Below are 20,705 nucleotides of genomic sequence, written 5' to 3'. Positions count from 1 at the left end.
TGCAACTCACTTTCTCTCTCTCTCTGTGTGTGTTGGTCTGTCTCTCTCTCTCTCTCTCTCCTTCTCCCTCATCTTCTCCTGTTTTCATCCAGGCTCATAAATGAGTCTCTGCGTGACCAGCTGCTGGTCACCATCCAGAAGACCTTCACGTACAGCCGCACGCAGGCCCAGCATCTCTTCATCATTCTAATGGAGTGCATGAAAAAGAAGGAGTTGGTGAGTGTGCCGAAGACCCGCCCCTGACCCCGCCCCTGACCCCGCCCCTCCACCGGCAGGCCATCGAGAGTGGGGTTGTGCCCTGCTGCTTAAGCATGGCCACCCACCTGTACACACTGTGGATCCACCTTCATATGCTGTCTGAGCTGTGGGTTGAACACCAGCTCCTAGCTGCCCTTCGTGGGTGTTGAAACACGTGTGCGTGCCCCCGGTGCTCAGGCTAGTGACCCTCGCGTGACAGAAGGAACTTGGAGGTGTTTGTGAGGAGAACTGGGAGGTGTTTGTGAGGAGAACTAGGAGGTGTTTGTGAGGAGAACTAGGAGGTGTTTGTGAGGAGAACTAGGAGGTGTTTGTGATGAGAACTAAGAGGTGTTTGTGAGGAGAACTTTGAGGATGGGCAGTAATCCACCTGACAGAAAAAGAAAACTTCCACTTCCAGTGTATACATTCGTATTCGTTTTTTAATTACCAATGCTTCGGACAGTCAGTGTCAATCCCCTGCGCTAACATTTAGGTTAATTATCCAGCATATGAATTGCTTTTTGATTATTCAGAGTGGGAGCACGCGTAATAATACCCTCTCCGGTGAAAAACCATGTGGCGTTCTTGAAAGAGTTCCAGTCCTTTAATCTACTTCAGGATCTGTCTTCGAGCTCAGACAGATTCCACAGATACGGAGATGTGAGATTATCTCTGGCAACCCTCAGACCTGTGCAGGAACCCCTGAGCTTTGAGCTGCAGTGAAGTCTCACAGCTGAGAGCGCCAGTTAAGACACTGACACCCATCCTATGTGGACTTCGATTTCCACACCAGCGGAAGCGCAGTACATGTAAGAAAGCGGGAAGGCATTCATATCATCTCTCTCATCAAAATAATAGGCCAGGGGTGGCCAACCCGCGGCTCGCGAGCGGCATGCGGCTCTTTGCCTGGTTTCATGCGGCTCCCCAGCCGGTCCGCGGGCTCACCTGCACAAACGGGGCGACACACTGCTACATTTTCGTGGTGCGCGGTTAGTTTACAAGCCTAGCGAGCCGCTAATACTTTTAAAACCGGCGTAGTGGAAAACACGCATTTGACTGTCTTCACAGCTAATAATTTACACTCGCCACCCCCCCCCGCTCAACAGATTACACTCGCCCATGTACGATGTGGCTCTTTGTCGTAACACAGTAAGAAAAGTGGCTCTTGGTCTATGACGGGTTGGCCACCCCTGTACTAGGCAATGACATTGATTGCTGTAGTTTAGTAGTAATCTGGCTCAAGGCTATCTTGAATTCTGGCCTATCTGTGCTAATATCTAGGATAAATTTTGTGAACAGATGCAAAGCACTTTGTAAGTTTCTCTGGATAAGAGAGTCTGCTAAAGGCCGTAAATATAAATGTAAATATAAGTATACTACTTTGGCACTGTGGTCTGCCTTTAATGTTAATTATATATCTGAACTGTTCAGTATAGTCACTGGTAAACATTACTCATTAGGACCCATTATGTGAGTTAAAGAAAACACCTAGGGATGCTTTGAAGTATTTGAAGTATATGTAATAAACACCACTCACCCCTCCCTCCACCTGCAATAAACACCACTCCCCCTCCCCATCTATAATAAACACCACACACCCCTCCCTCCACCTGCGATAAACACCACTCCCCCTCCCCATCTATAATAAACACCACTCACCCCTCCCCCACCTGTGATAAACACCACTCACCCCTCCCCACCTGTGATAAACACCACTCACCCCTCCCCCACCTGTGATAAACACCACTCCCCCTCCCCATCTATAATAAACACCACTCACCCCTCCCCCACCTGTGATAAACACCACTCCCCCTCCCCATCTATAATAAACACCACTCACCCCTCCCCCACCTGTGATAAACACCACTCACCCCTCCCCCATCTGTGATAAACACCACTCACCCCTCCCCCGCCTGTGATAAACACCACTCACCCCTCCCCCACCTGTGATAAACACCACTCACCCCTCCCCCGCCTGTGATAAACACCACTCACCCCTCCCCCACCTGTGATAAACACCACTCACCCCTCCCCCGCCTGTGATAAACACCACTCACCCCTCCCCCACCTGTGATAAACACCACTCACCCCTCCCCCATCTGTGATAAACACCACTCACCCCTCCCCCACCTGTGATAAACACTGTATGCGACCGTACATGCAGCCACCTGACGACTCCAACTTCACACATTCCATCATCCTCATATGCAGCAGTTTGATTGCTGCCTGTTATAAGAGACTCATCAAAACCGTCTCTGTATTGTCTGTATTGTGGCTTTGCACGGACATCTTATGTTTGTACGTTTGATTTGTTTCATTACTGTGTCTGTGATTTACATGATCATTACTGTGTCTGTGATTTGCATGATCATTACTGTGTCTGTGATTTGCATGATCATTACTGTGTCTGTGATTATCATAGAGGTTTGCAGTAAATCAGAAGCACCTGTTCACTGTGTTTTGATTGGTGCTTTTATTAAATTATTCATCTTCTGATTGGTTGCTGGTTGTGATCTTTTTGGGTGAATGTGTTCACTGATTTTGTTCATGATGTTTATGAGCCTCAACAAATCCATTTTCTGTGTTTCTGTTGCTATCTGCGTATCGATTGTGATTCATGCATAGGAAACTTCGTAGTTCTTCATGAAAGCTTTATAAACTGCTCAAATGTGGACATTAGCAGTTTTAGTGTTTATACACCGTGTGCCATACACAACAAAATGTAAACACCTTGTGTTGTGCAAAGGGCCCAGAATCAGTGATCGTTTGTTTTAGTCTGCTGCACTAAACCCTTAATTTATCCACACTAGCGGAAGCCAAATATCTAAAATCAATGAATAAATCTGATCTGGAGTCAGTACTAACAGCCAGAAATGTGAAGTTCTGCCTGGCTCATGAATCACGGTTATGGAGTTACAGGATGTAATTAAAATGTGTTAGAAAGGGTTGAAGTGATTACAGTACCATGAACATTGTATTTGTGCGTAGTTAAAGTAACACACAAAACAGGTAAATGTGTATGATTTTCCGTTAACACTGGGGTGTATGGGGCATGTGTGGGGTATCTGTGGGGTGTATATCTGGTATCTGAGGTGTATGGGGCATGTGTGGGGTATCTGTGGGGTGTATATCTGGGGTGTTTGGGGGCATGTGCGGGGTTTCTGTGGGGTGGATATCTGGGGTGTATGGGGCATGTGCGGGGTATCTGTGGGGTGTATATCTGGTATCTGGGGTGTATAGGGCATGTGTGGGGTATCTGTGGGGTGTATATCTGGTATCTGGGGTGTATGGGCATGTGTGGGGTATCTGTGGGGTGTATATCTGGGGTGTATGAGCATGTGTGGGGTATCTGTGGGGTGTATATCTGGGGTGTATGGGGTATCTGTGGGGTGTATATCTGGTATCTGGGGTGTATGGGCATGTGTGGGGTATCTGTGGGGTGTATATCTGGGGTGTATGGGGCATGTGTGGGGTATCTGTGGGGTGTATATCTGGGGTGTATGGGGCATGTGTGGGGTATCTGTGGGGTGTATATCTGGGGTGTATGGGGCATGTGTGGGGTATCTGTGGGGTGTATATCGGGTGTATGGGGCATGTGTGGGGTATCTGTAGGGTGTATATCTGGGGTGTATGGGGCATGTGTGGGGTATCTGGGGTGTATATCTGGGGTGTGTGGGGTATCTGTGGGGTGTATATCTGGGGTGTATGGGCATGTGTGGGGTATCTGTGGGGTGTATATCTGGGGTGTATGGGCATGTGCGGGGTATCTGGGGTGTATATCTGGGGTGTATGGGGCATGTGTGGGGTATCTGTGGGGTGTATATCTGGGGTGTATGGGCATGTGTGGGGTATCTGTGGGGTGTATATCTGGGGTGTATGGGCATGTGTGGGGTATCTGTGGGGTGTATATCTGGGGTGTATGGGCATGTGTGGGGTATCTGTGGGGTGTATATCTGGGGTGTATGGGCATGTGTGGGGTATCTGTGGGGTGTATATCTGGGGTGTATGGGCATGTGTGGGGTATCTGTGGGGTGTATATCTGGGGTGTATGGGCATGTGTGGGGTATCTGTGGGGTGTATATCTGGGGTGTATGGGGCATGTGCCGGGTATCTGTGGGGTGTATATCTGGGGTGTATGGGCATGTGTGGGGTATCTGTGGGGTGTATATCTGGGGTGTATGGGCATGTGTGGGGTATCTGTGGGGTGTATATCTGGGGTGTATGGGGCATGTGCCGGGTATCTGTGGGGTGTATATCTGGGGTGTATGGGCATGTGTGGGGTATCTGTGGGGTGTATATCTGGGGTGTATGGGGCATGTGTGGGGTAACTGTAGGGCATGGCAGATGTGACAGAACCACATACTAGCTGACACTTTTAAAACTCACTTTAACAACATCAAACATCGACACAACCCACACACACACACACACACACACACACACACACACACACACACACACACACACACACAGACACACACACCCACACACACACACACACACACACACACACACACACACACATACACACACACAGACACACACACCCACACACACACACACACACACACACACACACACACACACGTACACACACACACACACATACACACACACACACACCCACACACACCCACACACACACACACACACATCCACACCAATCAAATGCACATACCCACACACCCAGACACTCACAAACATACACACCAAACACACACATACACCCCATGATTTAACTGGGCTTTCATAATAAGCCTTAGCATGGAAATTCACACACACACACACACAAACACACACATTTCACATTTTACCATCGACACTATGCATGCCCCAGGCTTACTAGGAGTTTTCACACTCACACACACACACACACACGCACACACACACACACACACACACACGTACACACACACACACACACACACACACACACACACACACACACATACACACACAGTTGTGTGCTCTATCAGTGAGATGGGAGAGAACTCTGGTGGTTTTCCACAGTGGCTAGATGCTCCAAACAGTTGTTCACAGTTTAATTTTCAAGTGGAGAGCCACTCGAAGATGAACACTGCTACGCCTGCAAAAGCCCTGAACATCTTCCAAACACACACACACACACACACACACACACACACACACACACACACACACACACACACACACACACACACACCCAAACCAAACCCTCAGTGGATTCTAATAAACACCATGGAGAGCTGCTTTGCTGGGCCCATGTGTGGCCTCCCATTCCTCCTTCCCTCACACACACACACACACACACACACACACACACACACACACACACACACATACACAGTCTTGCACTCTGAGCCTCTCTCTCACACACACACAGGCATGCATATACGTTTCCTCCCCACTGTTTCATTACTGTGTCTGTGATTTGCATGATCATTACTGTGTCTGTGATTATCATAGAGGTTTGCAGTAAATCAGTAGCACCTGTTCACTGTGTTTTGATTGGTGCTTTTATTAAATTATTCATCTTCTGATTGGTTGCTGTGGTTGTGATCTTTTTGTGTGAATTCATTCTCTGATTTTGTCCATGGTGTTTATGAGCCTCAAAAAATCATTTTTCTGTGTTCTGTTGCTATCTGCATATTGATTGTGATTCATGCATAGGAAACTTCATAGTTCTTCATGAAGGCTTCATAAACTGCTCAAATGTGGACAACAAAATGTAAACACCTTGTGTTGTGCAAAGGGCCTAGAATCAGTGATCGTTTGTTTTAGTCTGCTGCACTAAACCCTTAATTTATCCACATTAGCAGAAGCCAAATATCTAAAATCAATGAATAAATCTGATCTGGAGTCAGTACTAACAGCCAGAAATGTGAAGCTCTGCCTGGCTCATGAATCATGGTCATGGAGTTACAGGATGTAATTAAAATGTGTTAGAATGGGTTGAAGTGATTACAGTACCATGAACATTGTATTTGGACATCTGGCGTTTGGATATCTGTGGGGCGTGTGTAGGGTATCTATGGGGTATCTGTGGTGCATGTGTGGGGTATCTGTGGTGCATGTGTGGGGTATCTGTGGTGCATGTGTGGGGTATCTGTAATGCTTCCTGATTTGACACCAGCATGTACTCGCTGAGCTGAGACTTTTATATGGTGCTTATACACCAGCACACATCGACCCACACACACACACACACACCAGCACGCATCCACACAACCCACCACCCACACACAAACACACACTCAAGCACACGCACAAACACCAAACAAGTCAAGTCCAGTCAAATATATAGCACTTTCACCAACACATGTAACAAAGCAGCTTTACAATCGTATGGGTCCAGATCCCTAATGAGCAAGCCAAAGGCGACAGTGGCGAGGAAAAACTCCCTATGGTGGTGGGGATTAGGAAGAAACCTCGGGAGGACCAAGACTCAAAAGGGAACCCATCCTCCATTGGGCGGCCCGTTAGCACAAGTCCATATTTGTGGTCAAAAAGTATTTCTATAGTTATAATTCTGGTTCTAGTTCCCCGGCCAAGTAGTCACAGTCCCTTCGGTGTAGATGGTGGGCCTCAGGTAGGAGCATCAGCACGACATCTTGCGGCAATGGCCCATCCAGACACACAAACGAACACATGCGCACACACCAAACACATGCACACACCCACATACCCAGACACTCACAAACCTACACGCCAAACACACACACACATACACATACACCTCATGCTTCAACTTGGCTTTTATTATAAGCCTTTGCAAAGATATTCTCTGTCACACACACACACACTCACACACACAGCTGTGTGCTCTATCACTGAGATGGGAGAGAACTCTAGCGGTTTTCCACAGTGGCTAGATGCTCCAAACAGTTGTTCACAGTTTAATTTTCAAGTGGAGAGCCACTCGAAGATGAACACTGCTACGCCTGCAAAAGCCCTGAACATCTTCCAAACACACATACACACACACACACACACCAAACCCTCAGTGGATTCTCTCATCTCTGCCCGATACAGGCAAGTGCCACTAGAAAGTCTTCGGTCGGTATAGCGCTGTCCATGGTGCTGACCTGTGCTGTGATTTACTTTGGAACTTCATCGTCTTTGAGTTTTGTTTCCCCTGCCTCACCTCTAGTTCTAGACCAGTAAACGTCTTTATGTTCACAAGGACAACATGAACAAAAGAACAAAAGACAGGAACCAGTTAACAGTAAACAAGTAATATCCTTTTATGTCCCTTCGTGCCTTTCAGCAAGTGGTCCTGACAGAGTAAACACTATCAGAGGATACAGTATACATAACACACGCCAAATGCTTACTGGTATTCTAGCTGGATTGTACTAGACAAATAGATTGCGTATTGTCAAGAAGGTTGCACTGATGGCTATGAAATCTAATGATTAGCATTATCAGCGTTATACCTGCAAGCACGTGCAAAGGCATATGCAGTCCTCAAACTCAATTAGGACGTGCTACAACAGATCACACTCATCCAATCCAATCACACCTACCCTGAGCCGCACACATGTCTGGATGATTTGATTAGTACAGTACAGATGCACACAGGTTTCTCAGAAGACAAGGTTATCCTAAGACTAAATTGCCTTATAATAAGAAACACTGTATGCAAAGCAGCCCTTCGCTCTGATGCCATTGGCCTGTTTGTGTTGTTATGAATATATTAAACAAACCAATCAAGGTGAACACACCGAGGAAATGGAATGAGGCACACGTCCAGGCTGGGCGGTGCGTCAGGCTGGGCGGGGCTTCAGGCTGGGCGGGGCTTCAGGCGAATGGCCGCCTACTCTGTACCTGTAGGGCAGTTGAAGGTGAAGCCATCACAGGGCTGCTGTTTGCTTTCCTGCCCTGAAGGCGTTCAGCCTTAGACGTTATACTGCATCTCCTCCGAGAGTCGGAGCCGGCTGGAGAGATGGAGGGATGGAGGGATGGAGAGATGGAGGGACGTCAGTTCTCCTGCCAAGGCCTGAGGGGCAGAGTGGGCCTCCGATCCCAAACGTGCCTGTCAGGCACCGCATGCCTGGAGAATGTTAACAGCCTTGGCTGCATTGGGACCGGAGTGTTCCCCGACCAGGTTCATGGAAACAGAGGCAGAAGGCGAGCGCTCTGCCCCGCCGGTGGGCGGAGCTGACCCGCGAGGGGATGCAGGATTGGTGCATACAGGCTGGAAGGTTCCAGGTGGGGGGTGGTTGTTGCTGCTGTGTTAAACACTGCGCGCTATTATAAGCACACATCACAGACATTTGGATGAAAAGTTCCCCACAGCCTGCCGCTTTGTTGCCATGGCTATCGGCGGCGATAATTGGGAGAAATATGCGTTCCTTCGGCTGTGAGGACCCCAGAAAGGAGGTGGCGCAGCACTGGACGTTAGGCTCCGCCCCCTCTCGTTCCCAACAGCCCCGCCCTCTCTCCCTCTCCCTCGCCGTGGAAGCCCAAGGATCTCACAGTATGCGAGTGATGATTCTATTCATCACTCTGACAGGCAGAGAAAGGAATCCTCCCTTTCTCTCTCTGTCTCCCTCTCTCTGTCTTTCTCTGTTTCTCTGTCTCTCTCTCCCTCTCTCAACCACCCAATCTCTCTCACTCTTTTCTCTCAGCAACAGTGCAGCACACCAAGCTTGCGGACACGCGTGGCAGTGCATCCTGGGGGATTGGTCCCCTCCATACTCCCCTTCAGATCCTTTAACGCTCAACACTTGGCAACCCTGGTTGGGGGGGGTCGTACGTCAGCTGTCAGCTGTACCATGAGCTGTCAAAACGGGTCTGGCCCCTCCCCCACTGCTCTTTAAGCACCGCCCCCCCACCATAAGTAAAAATAAATATAATCAATCACCCCTCCCGCTGGTGTTCACAGTAATTAACAGTATTGTATAGTACAAGCGCAGCTGTGACATATACGGTGGCAATAACATCCGATCTCCGTTAAAAAAAGAAACTTCGGGGTAACGCGTGTAGCCAAAGTTAACACGTACACCAACACCCCCACACGCTCCATCTTCACAGCGGCCCCCAGACACGATTCCTCATGTGTGTGCATCATGAATGCAGTTAATTACGCCATCCACCATGATCCACTGCGGAATTCTCTTCCTCGGAAGAGCCAGTGGGACACAAGCTGATGAAACGCTTGCACCGCACAGACGCTCTTCAAAAGATTCATCACCGTGCACCAAAACTATATGGACAGACTGCACCATCTCCCTGTGTGCTGTTACTGATCAGCAGTGTGCATTACGAATTAGAAGTGCATTATTAATTAGTTATAAAACTACACACACACAATATATATATATATATGAGATGGATAAATGAATGAGATATTGTTGATGGGAATAGGGAGATGTTTCTGCATGCATCTATGGGTGCGTGTATAGTTTCTTAGGTGTGTGTGAGCGTGTATGTGTGTGTGTGTGTGTGTGTGTGTGTGTGTGTGTGTGAGCGTGTGTGTGTGTGTGTGTGTGTGTGTGTGTGTGTGTGAGCGTGTGTGTGTGTGTGTGTGTGTGTGTGTGTGTGTGTGTGTGTGAGCGTGTATGTGTGTGTGTGTGTGTGTGTGTGTGTGTGAGCGTGTATGTGTGTGTGTGTGTGTGTGTGTGTGTGTGTGAGCGTGTGTGTGTGTGTGTGTGTGAGCATGTATGTGTGTGTGTGTGTGTGTGTGTGTGTGTGTGTGTGAGCATGTATGTGTGTGTGTGTGTGTGTGTGTGTGTGTGTGTATGTGTGTGTGTGTGTGTGTGTGTGTGTGAGCATGTATGTGTGTGTGTGTGTGTGTGTGTGTGTGTATGTGTGTGTGTGTGTGTGTGTGTGTGTGTGTGTGTGTGTGTGTGTGTGTGTGTGTGTGTGTGAGCATGTATGTGTGTATGTGTGTGTGTGTGTGTGTGTGTGTGTGTGTGTGTGTGTGTGTATGTGTGTATGTGTGTGTGTGTATGTGTGTGTGTGTGTGTGTGTGTGTGTGTGTGTATGTGTGTGTGTGTGTGTGTGTGTGTGTGTGTGTGTGTGTGTGTGTGTGTTAGGGGAGAGGAGGAGGATGCAGCTGCCCCTATATGAAGATGAACGAGTCTTTTTCTCCTCATGCTCCATTCATGCTTGAATCCAGCAACATCAACGAGCTACCCTGTGCAAAACCTAAACACACACATACAGCAAACAGCATACAACACTACACACACACATATACAGCAACACCATACAACACTACACACACTCCCACACATACAGCAAACACCATACAACACTACACACACACATATACAGCAACACCATACAACACTACACACACTCCCACACATACAGCAAACACCATACAACACTACACACACATACAACACTACACACACACATACAGCAAACACCATACAACACTACACACACACATACAGCAAACACCATACAACACTACACACACACACATACAGCAAACACCATACAACACTACACACACACACATACAGCAAACACCATACAACACTACACACACATACAGCAAACACCATACAACACCACACCGATACATACAGTAATCTGTAGTTCACCTGCACATAAAGTAAACCCTGTACTCCTAGGTACTAAATCCACACTTGCCAAAAACTAGTATCACCACATCTAACAGTACTCCCACCTCCATCACAAGACGTCTCTGGTCACTTTTGATCACAACCTGTCATTTGAGTCTCAGTTCAATTCCACCACCTGCTCTCACTGTTGTCATCTACCCAGACTCCACCCCTCGGTCTCCCAGACTCCACCCCTCGGTCTCCCAGTCCAGCGATGAGGTCCTTCTTCATGATCTGGTTACTTCCTGGCTACAATAATATCTGGAATTCCCTCCAAACTGCTCAGAATCACAGGTTCATAATTCTGCTGCCTTATCACCACATCACTCCCCAATCACCACATCACTCCCCAATCACCACATCACTCCCCCCATCACCACATCACTCCCCACTGTCACCACATCACTCCCCCCATCACCACATCACTCCCCACTGTCACCACATCACTCCCCCATCACCACATCACTCCCCAATCACCACATCACTCCCCACTGTCACCACATCACTCCCCCCATCACCACATCACTCCCCCATCACCACATCACTCCCCCCATCACCACATCACTCCCCCCATCACCACATCACTCCCCCATCACCACATCACTCCCCCCATCACCACATCACTCCCCCCATCACCACATCACTCCCCCCATCACCACATCACTCCCCCATCACTACATCACTCCCCACTGTCACCACATCACTCCCCCCATCACCACATCACTCCCCCATCACCACATCACTCCCCCCATCACCACATCACTCCCCCCATCACCACATCACTCCCCCCATCACCACATCACTCCCCCATCACCACATCACTCCCCACTGTCACCACATCACTCCCCCCATCACCACATCACTCCCCCATCACCACATCACTCCCCCATCACCACATCACTCCCCACTGTCACCACATCACTTCCCCCATCACCACATCACTCCCCACTGTCACCACATCACTCCCCCCATCACCACATCACTCCCCCATCACCACATCACTCCACCATCACCACATCACTCCCCCATCACCACATCACTCCCCACGTCACCACATCACTCCCCCCATCACCACATCACTCCCCCATCACCACATCACTCCACCATCACCACATCACTCCCCCATCACCACATCACTCCCCCATCACCACATCACTCCCCCATCACCACATCACTCCCCCCATCACCACATCACTCCCCCATCACCACATCACTCCCCCCATCACCACATCACTCCCCCATCACCACATCACTCCACCATCACCACATCACTCCCCCATCACCACATCACTCCACCATCACCACATCACTCCCCCATCAACACATCACTCCCCCCATTACCACATCACTCCCCTATCACAACATCACTCCCCCATCACCACATCACTCCCCCCATCACCACATCACTCCCCACTGTCACCACATCACTCCCCCCATCACCACATCACTCCCCCCATCACCACATCACTCCCCACTGTCACCACATCACTCCCCACCCTGTCACCACATCACTCCCCACTGTCACCACATCACTCCCCCCGTCACCACATCACTCCCCCGTCACCACATCACTCCCCACTGTCACCACATCACTCCCCACTGTCACCACATCACTCCCCCATCACCACATCACTCCCCACTGTCACCACATCACTCCCCACTGTCACCACATCACTCCCCCATCACCACATCACTCCCCACTGTCACCACATCACTCCTCACCCTGTCACCTCATCACTCCCCACTGTCACCACATCACCCCCCACTGTCACCACATCACTTCCCACTGTCACCACATCACTCCCCACTGTCACCACATCACTCCGCCATCATCACATCACTCCCCACCCTGTCACCACATCACTCCCCACCCTGTCACCCCATCACTCCCCACTGTCACCACATCACTCCCCACTGTCACCACATCACTCCCCACATCACTCCCCACCCTGTCACCACATCACTCCCCACCCTGTCACCACATCACTCCCCACTGTCACCACATCACTCCGCCATCATCACATCACTCCCCACCCTGTCACCACATCACTCCCCACTGTCACCACATCACTCCGCCATCATCACATCACTCCCCACCCTGTCACCACATCACTCCCCACTGTCACCACATCACTCCCCGCCCTGTCACCACATCACTCCCCACTGTCACCACATCACTCCGCCATCATCACATCACTCCCCACCCTGTCACCACATCACTCCCCACCCTGTCACCACATCACTCCCCACTGTCACCACATCACTCCCCGCCCTGTCACCACATCACTCCCCACTGTCACCACATCACTCCCCCCATCACCACATCACTCCCCCATCACCACATCACTCCCCCATCACCATATCACTCCCCCCATCACCACATCACTCCCCACTGTCACCACATCACTCCCCCATCACCACATCACTCCCCCATCACCACATCACTCCCCACTGTCACCACATCACTCCCCACTGTCACCACATCACTCCCCCATCACCACATCACTCCCCACTGTCACCACATCACTCCCCACTGTCACCACATCACTCCCCCATCACCACATCACTCCCCCATCACCACATCACTCCCCCCTCACCACATCACTCCCGCCATCACCACATCACTCCCCACTGTCACCACATCACTCCCCCCATCACCACATCACTCCCCCCATCACCACATCACTCCCCACTGTCACCACATCACTCCCCACTGTCACCACATCACTCCCCCATCACCACATCACTCCCCCATCACCACATCACTCCCCCATCACCACATCACTCCCCACTGTCACCACATCACTCCCCACCCTGTCACCACATCACTCCCCACTGTCACCACATCACTCCCCCCGTCACCATATCACTCCCCCGTCACATCACTCCCCACTGTCACCACATCACTCCCCACTGTCACCACATCACTCCCCCATCACCACATCACTCCCCACTGTCACCACATCACTCCCCACCCTGTCACCTCATCACTCCCCACTGTCACCACATCACTCCCCACTGTCACCACATCACTCCCCACTGTCACCACATCACTCCGCCATCATCACATCACTCCCCACCCTGTCACCACATCACTCCCCACTGTCACCACATCACTCCCCGCCCTGTCACCACATCACTCCCCACTGTCACCACATCACTCCCCGCCCTGTCACCACATCACTCCCCACTGTCACCACATCACTCCCCACTGTCACCACATCACTCCCCACATCACTCCCCACCCTGTCACCACATCACTCCCCACCCTGTCACCACATCACTCCCCTCTGTCACCACATCACTCCCCACATCACTCCCCACTGTCACCACATCACTCCCCACCCTGTCACCACATCACTCCCCACTGTCACCACATCACTCCCCACTGTCACATCACTCCCCACTGTCACATCACTCCCCACTGTCACCACATCACATCACTCCCAATCTCCAAAACCCCTCATTGCCTCTCCATCGTTTATCTCTCTCATATCGATTATAAAACTCTCCTCCACCTTCACTTGTTTTATTGCCTCCACCACCTTTCTGACCTCCTCTCCACCTCCCTCTCTATCTGTAATGTGTCTTTTCCTGAAAGGTGCAAGATAGTGTAATATTATTATCATCATTATTTTTATAGTATTTACCCTCAAGTCACTTCATCGTGTGCCTGTGACCAATATGTGGTTGTAAATCAAAAGGATTTAATTAATGAAGCTGGTGGCTTTTGATTGGCTAAAGCGTAAGCTTGAAGAACCCAAAAATCGGTCCAATACTTTGGTGGATATATTGGTCAACCCCTAGAGGACTCGTTCTTACTACTTCAATGGAACAGTGTTCCCCCACCTTCTGAAGGCCCTGGGGTGATCCCACTCTGGGAAAACTGTAGAAGATGAGCTGAGGGACCATTCAGAGAGTTAATTGACTGCAAGAAACATTACGAGAAATTACCATAGAGGCCATAAGCTAGAATTGGATTGCAAATATGGAGCCTGATCATGTTAAAAATGCAGAGGCATGTCAATAGTATACGACGTCTCCATCTGGATATTCATGCCGTCAAAAGCACTAAAGACAAAAAGCCCTGTTGTGACTTTTGGGGAAAAAAAAACCCACCAGCGTTATGGACACGAAAGATTAGTGATGCCTCGTGTTCGAGGCCACATTAGCATTATTGTGATTTTTCCTGACTAAATGTTAGAGTTAAACAAAATGCATATAGATCAAGAAAGATATTTAAATGTGTGTAGGTATCAGCGTTTGTGTGATCTGTGTTTGTAGAGTCTGTTCCTGAAGATGGCCCATGAACAAGCTAGACAGGCTGTTTTATTTCAGGCCGTGATACAGACGTTTTTTTCAATCTCCCGGTTTTCGGATATTCCGTTTTGAGTCGTACTTTTGAACCCCCTCCCTCGGAGCGCCTCCATTAGCCATTTCACCATTCAATGTTATCTCTGAGCTCACCGGCTGTGATTTGTGGGTTACGTACGGGTCGTGACCACATTATTCCAACAAAGGACACGGCCCGCGATTGCGAACGGGTCCGCGTCTGTTTGTGTCCTTAACAGCAACCGAAAAATCCCGCTGAGCGAGAGATCTCCAGATGAGTCGTGCTGCTGTCGGATCGGAGCGGTCTCGTTCATCCCGCAGCGTCCCGCAGGTCAACACGCATTTGAATCCAGGCGCGTTGTTCCGGCGTGCGCTGCCGTGGCCTCTCCCCTGCAGACATTAGGAAGGCAGCGATGCTAATTTCTCTGCGATTAAGGCAACGCGTTGAGTGTTTAGGGAGCCAAAAGTCGGATAACGTGACATTAATCAGAAGGTAAAAGTCAAAGAGGCTGAAGGCTAATGATTCAAGTCTCACTCGTGTGCTTGCATACATACGCGCACGTCACGGCAGTGAAGTGTAATTACAGTGATGAGTGGGTTGTGATGGAAAAGGCATCGTGTGAAAGCAATTCTAAAGGCCCATGTTGCAGTGGTCCAGACTATCAAACACACACACACTCACACACACACACACACACACTCATGGGTCACCTCCACACAGAGGGGGTCATTAGTAATGGTCACAAGGGTAATTATTCTCCACCAGTATCTCTTTATTGGGAATGAGCTTAGTTGATAACAATCATATCCCATTTTCCTAGGTTTCACCTATGCTACACATTCTTCTTTCTTTATCATTCTCTCATTTGCATATTCACCTCTTTCTCCCTGGCTCACGTTTGTCCACGGCTCTCTCTCTGGAGTACACACCTCTCCACATCATCCTGCCTCGCCCAAACGCCCGCCCTCCTCCCCAAACGCTCACTCTCCTCCCCAATACGCCTTCATTTCATGCTCCGTTTAGACGATGGAAGTGTCGGGCGGTATACCCCCCCCCACCCCACCCCCACCCCCTCCGTTGCCAATCGAGCTTTCCACGGATCACCTCATTAGCTCCAGCTGGCCTGGGAGACGTGCCGTTTCTTCGGTGAGCGGGACGGGGATTAATCCACACGGAACGCGGTTAGACATGCGGCCCTGACCACCTCCCCATAACAACCCCTCCGCCATAACAACCCCCCCCCCCCCCCCCCCACACCAACCCCCCACCCCCGCCGCAGTGACGCAACACTCCGGGATTCTAGGCACGTGCACAAGGTGCCCTTCACGTGCACCTGTGCAGAAACGTGACAGGAGCTGTTTCACGGTCCCACGTGAGTGGGAACCCACTATGGCGGCTCACGTGGGCTCACGTGCGTATGCACGTGCCAGCTACCTTAACACCACCATCTGCACCAGTGCTGCTGATTTCTCTCCCCGTCTGTAGCCGACGCCGGCATGGTCACGGTCCTTTATTTTACACTGGTGTACAACACAGTAAAACTAAATGTGTGTTTCTGATGATGCTGCAAGCCTGTGTCTTATGTATTCATTAGTCTGTGTGTGTCTCTCTCACACTGTCTCTCTCTCACTGTCTCTCTCTCACTATCGTTCTTTCTCTCAGATCACAGTGTTCCGGATGGGTTCAGAAGGACACCAGGATATTGACCTCGCTATCCTCACAGCTTTACTGAAAGGTAGTGTGTGTGTGTGTGTGTGTGTGTGTGTGTGTGTGTGTGTGTGTTCATACACATCTGTTTCTGTGTATGCCTCTCCACACATGAGTCTGTATGTATGCATGCATGTTCACACATGTGAGACCTGAGTCATTTTCCCGTCACTAAAAGGACATCTCCAAATGAGGACAGCAGAACACACCCTCAGGTGACTGGGCCCAGAACTGCTAAAAGGAGACCCTGCAGTTCTGAACTGCTCCCCTGGCTCTCGTACACTGTTCTCAGCACAGAGACCAAGCCACGGTCGACTGCTTTGAGACACGTCGTGATACGTAAACTAAATGGAACTCCCACACCACAGAGGGAAACATTCACCAACAAGCCCAAACCGAACGACCCCGCCGGTGCCCCCAGATCATCTGCGGTGCTGTGGGTGCAGAGGTCATGACCTCTGAACCTGTCTCGTACACCGCCTCCTTCTCTTCCCAAGTCCCTGGTCTCGAATCCCTGTGGAAACATTTACATCCCACACAGCGCTCTTCCCACTGAACGCCGTGGTGGAACCACTGAAGACCTGTGGCCGGCCCTCCGCATAATTCACCCGAGCACCTGAAGAGCAATTTGCTCTCTCTCCTCCCACTAACTCTCTCTCTCCTCTAACTCTCTTCTCCCTCTAACTCTCTCTCTCCTCCCACTATCTCTCTCTCCTCCTCTCTCTCTCCTCTAACTCTCTTCCTCTAACTCTCTCTCTCCTCCCACTATCTCTCTTCTCCTCTCTCCTCTAATTCTCTCCTCCCTCTAACTCACTCTCTCCCTCTCCTCCCTCTTATCTCTCTCTCTCTCTCTTTCTCTCTCACTCATTAACTTCATCATACTCTTAATGAGAGAACAGCTGTGAAACCCCCCACTCACACACACAGTTAGCAACCGACTCCTGGAAGATTATCTCCATTATGCAGAGCTCCTCTGTCTTCCAAAAGTGTCTGACTACAACAACAATGTAGCAGTGCTGAAGCCCTCCGTTTAAAGTTCTCACCCGCATACTTCATAAGACATAATAATTCTCCTCTCCAGTAACTTCGTGCTGATTTAATAGGCCTTAGTTGCAAAATACGCAGAGGTAGTTTTGAGCAGAGGTGTACTGCTAAAAGGTCAGGACATCCTGCTGTGATTTTCTGTCATCCAGTCAATTTCATTAATTAATTCTGTTGCCTGGCTGGAGCTAATGAGAAAATCTGGGCAGCTGGAACTAAATCCTGAAGTGGACTTTTTAATATCTGGGCCTGGACTTGTTGAATCTGGACAGAGGACGGTTCACACTAGTTTTGGAATAGCCTAATTACCTTGCGTGGTTGCAGTTGATTAATTTATTTGTTTATTTATAATTATCATTGTTTACTATTGTTGTTGTGCTGTAATCTGAACAATCCTTAAAGTTTTGCCAGTTCGGCTCTGCCGTGGCACGAGGTCATCCGGGTCGGCGTTTTCAACGATCCAACATCACGAAGCGCTGAATCACAAGCGTCACGAAGCAACGGATTCACACACAGGAAGTGGAGCTGAACTGTGAGGAAGCTGTGCCGTTAGCACTTTGTGCTTGTGTGGAGAGAAACTCTGCCGGGCACAACCGTTCCTGGTCTGAAGCCCTCTCGCTTGAATGCAGCTCGCCTTTGTGCGAAGAATTTCGTGCCTTTCCATCCGTAGTCAGAATGTCTTCGTCATCATCGTCATTCTTCGAGCGACCTTGAGCCAGTCTGCTCTATTTACAGTGATGGCGCTGATCCGTTGGTTAGAGCCCATGAGGCAGTCTGCTCATAGCCATAAGTCATAACAGGTGCTTTCTGCCTGATTCTTTAACAGAGACCATCACAAACCTGCAGCGTGGCACGTTGTGAGGGTATGCGTCCCTGTAAATACCGAGGATTCCACCTTCGGTTCGAAAGCCGCCGACAACTAGTGAAAAAAAGCAGTTTGCTTTTCACGTCGTGCAGGCAGAGGAGGTAGAGATTGATCAAGACATGGGGCGTGTTTCATTACTGTTCAAACCATCATGGCGCCCTTCGTTGACCTGCCTCACTTGAGTGGAGTGTTTCTTCGCAGTACGGGTGAGGAGCTTGTCATGGGCAGGCAGGACTGTATGTCACGGGCAGGAGGGACTATATGTCACGGGCAGGCGGGACTCTCAGGAGTATGCTTACCTTCGAGATCAACCTCCCTCCAGTATATTGAACTAAAGCAATTTCCAGAGCAATTCGCAACATAAAAGCTAATGTACCAAATCAAATATTACATTTTTGTAACATGTATTTTATTGTTCCTAGTTACCCCCTAAACAGCTTAGTCTTTCTTTTTTTATCACTGTACTAAAAAGGAGCTTGCATCAGACTGCAGTGCCTTATGGGACAAGTTATGGCACTAGTCTGTCTCATCTTTGATCCATAAGATCTCCAAGGGATCGTTTACTGACCTTAACTTGCGTTGATCAAGTAAAGAGCCAACGGGGACTTCTCACAGAGGACCCCAAGGAAGACAAGTCGAAGACGGCAGGTTTCAAATGATAAGGAAAAGAAACAAAAGCGAAACGGCAAACAAGTGCGTGACGTTTTAATCCGCCCCACTCTGACTCTCCTAGGGCCCTGGTCTCTTCGGCTTGGCAAACACCACAGGATTGTTTCAATCTTAAACAAGTGTAGCAGAGCTGACTGCAGGAGGACTTAAAGAGCCCCTATCATGGAAAACCTCCCTCACTGTAATGCAATGAAGGAATTTGAATTAATTTCTTTTAAGATATTTTAAAACACAGTCCAGAATTGAAGCTGCAGAAACAGCCTGTTCTGAAATCAGTGAATGTCTTATGTCACAAGAACAACCTCATTTATATATTCAAAGTCAAAGTCAAATTTATTTATATAGCGCTTTTTACAACACATGTTGTCACAAAGCAGCTTTACAATCGTATGGGTCCAGATCCCTAATGAGCAAGCCAAAGGCGACAGTGGCAAGGAAAAACTCCCTATGATGGTGGGGATTAGGAAGAAACCTCTGGAGGACCAAGACTCAAAAGGGAACCCATCCTCCATTGGGCGGCCCGTTAGCACAAGTCCGTGGTGTGCAGGATGGTTCTACAGATAATGTTTAAGGTCCTTGTTCCCCGGCCAAGTAGTCACAGTCCCTTCGGTGTAGATGGTGAGCCTCAGGTAGGAGCATCAGCACGTCCTCTTGCGGAAATGGCACATCCAACCCCGGCATCAGTACATCCACCGGCAAGGCAGACCATCTCCCAGGTGTTTGTAGGTGCTTGCATGCAATCGTCTTGGGTAGAAGCATCCAAAAAGACAATACAGACTGAGTGTGTGGACATCAACTTAAACCATCATTGATTTAAACATACATAGCTCATGTGCCAGTGATTAGCATGTGGCTCCGGCAGGCTAATCTATAGCAGCATAACTAAAGGGAGGGGTTCAGAGGTGACCACAGTCATGAGGACTCACTGAGACATTGCTTTCCAGTCAAGTCATAGTCACAAGTAGAGTGATGCCATGACACAGCTGGATGACAGCATTAGCATCTCAGATGACCAGAAATCTCAACGTCTGGGGGCTCCTGAGCCCCACAACTTACAAGGAGAATATTAGCTGAAGGCTTGATTAAATATGTGAGTCTTAAGTCTAGATTTAAAGATTGGAACTGTGTCAGAATCTCAGATTGGAGCAGGAAGACTATTCCATAATTGAGGGGCTTTAAAAGCTCTGACTCCAGCTTTAGTCTTACAAATTTTTGGAACTAGGAGAAATCCAGCATTTTCGGAGCGCAAAGGGTGAGATGAGTTGTAGTAAGCAATGAATTCACTCAGATATTG

General features: G+C 49.3%; 1 protein-coding gene across 8 annotated transcripts in view; it reads left to right on the top strand.

Moving 5' to 3' along the window:
* Positions 1–20,705, top strand: part of trpm3 (transient receptor potential cation channel, subfamily M, member 3) — a 139,938-nt gene that overhangs the window by 90,040 nt on the left and 29,193 nt on the right. For all 8 annotated transcript variants that reach the window (XR_013129871.1, XM_076999007.1, XM_076999011.1 and 5 more), the window contains exons 8-9: positions 93–216; positions 16,792–16,864. Coding sequence is in view for 7 of the 8 variants with exons in the window: in XM_076999007.1 (XP_076855122.1) it covers positions 93–216; positions 16,792–16,864 (197 nt within the window). In the remaining variant the exon portion in view is untranslated. The remainder of the gene's footprint in view (positions 1–92; positions 217–16,791; positions 16,865–20,705) is intronic.

Source organism: Brachyhypopomus gauderio, chromosome 3 (assembly GCF_052324685.1).
Source record: "Brachyhypopomus gauderio isolate BG-103 chromosome 3, BGAUD_0.2, whole genome shotgun sequence".
NCBI classification, from domain to species: Eukaryota; Metazoa; Chordata; class Actinopteri; order Gymnotiformes; family Hypopomidae; genus Brachyhypopomus; species Brachyhypopomus gauderio.
This window is presented reverse-complemented; position numbering and strand designations above follow the sequence as displayed.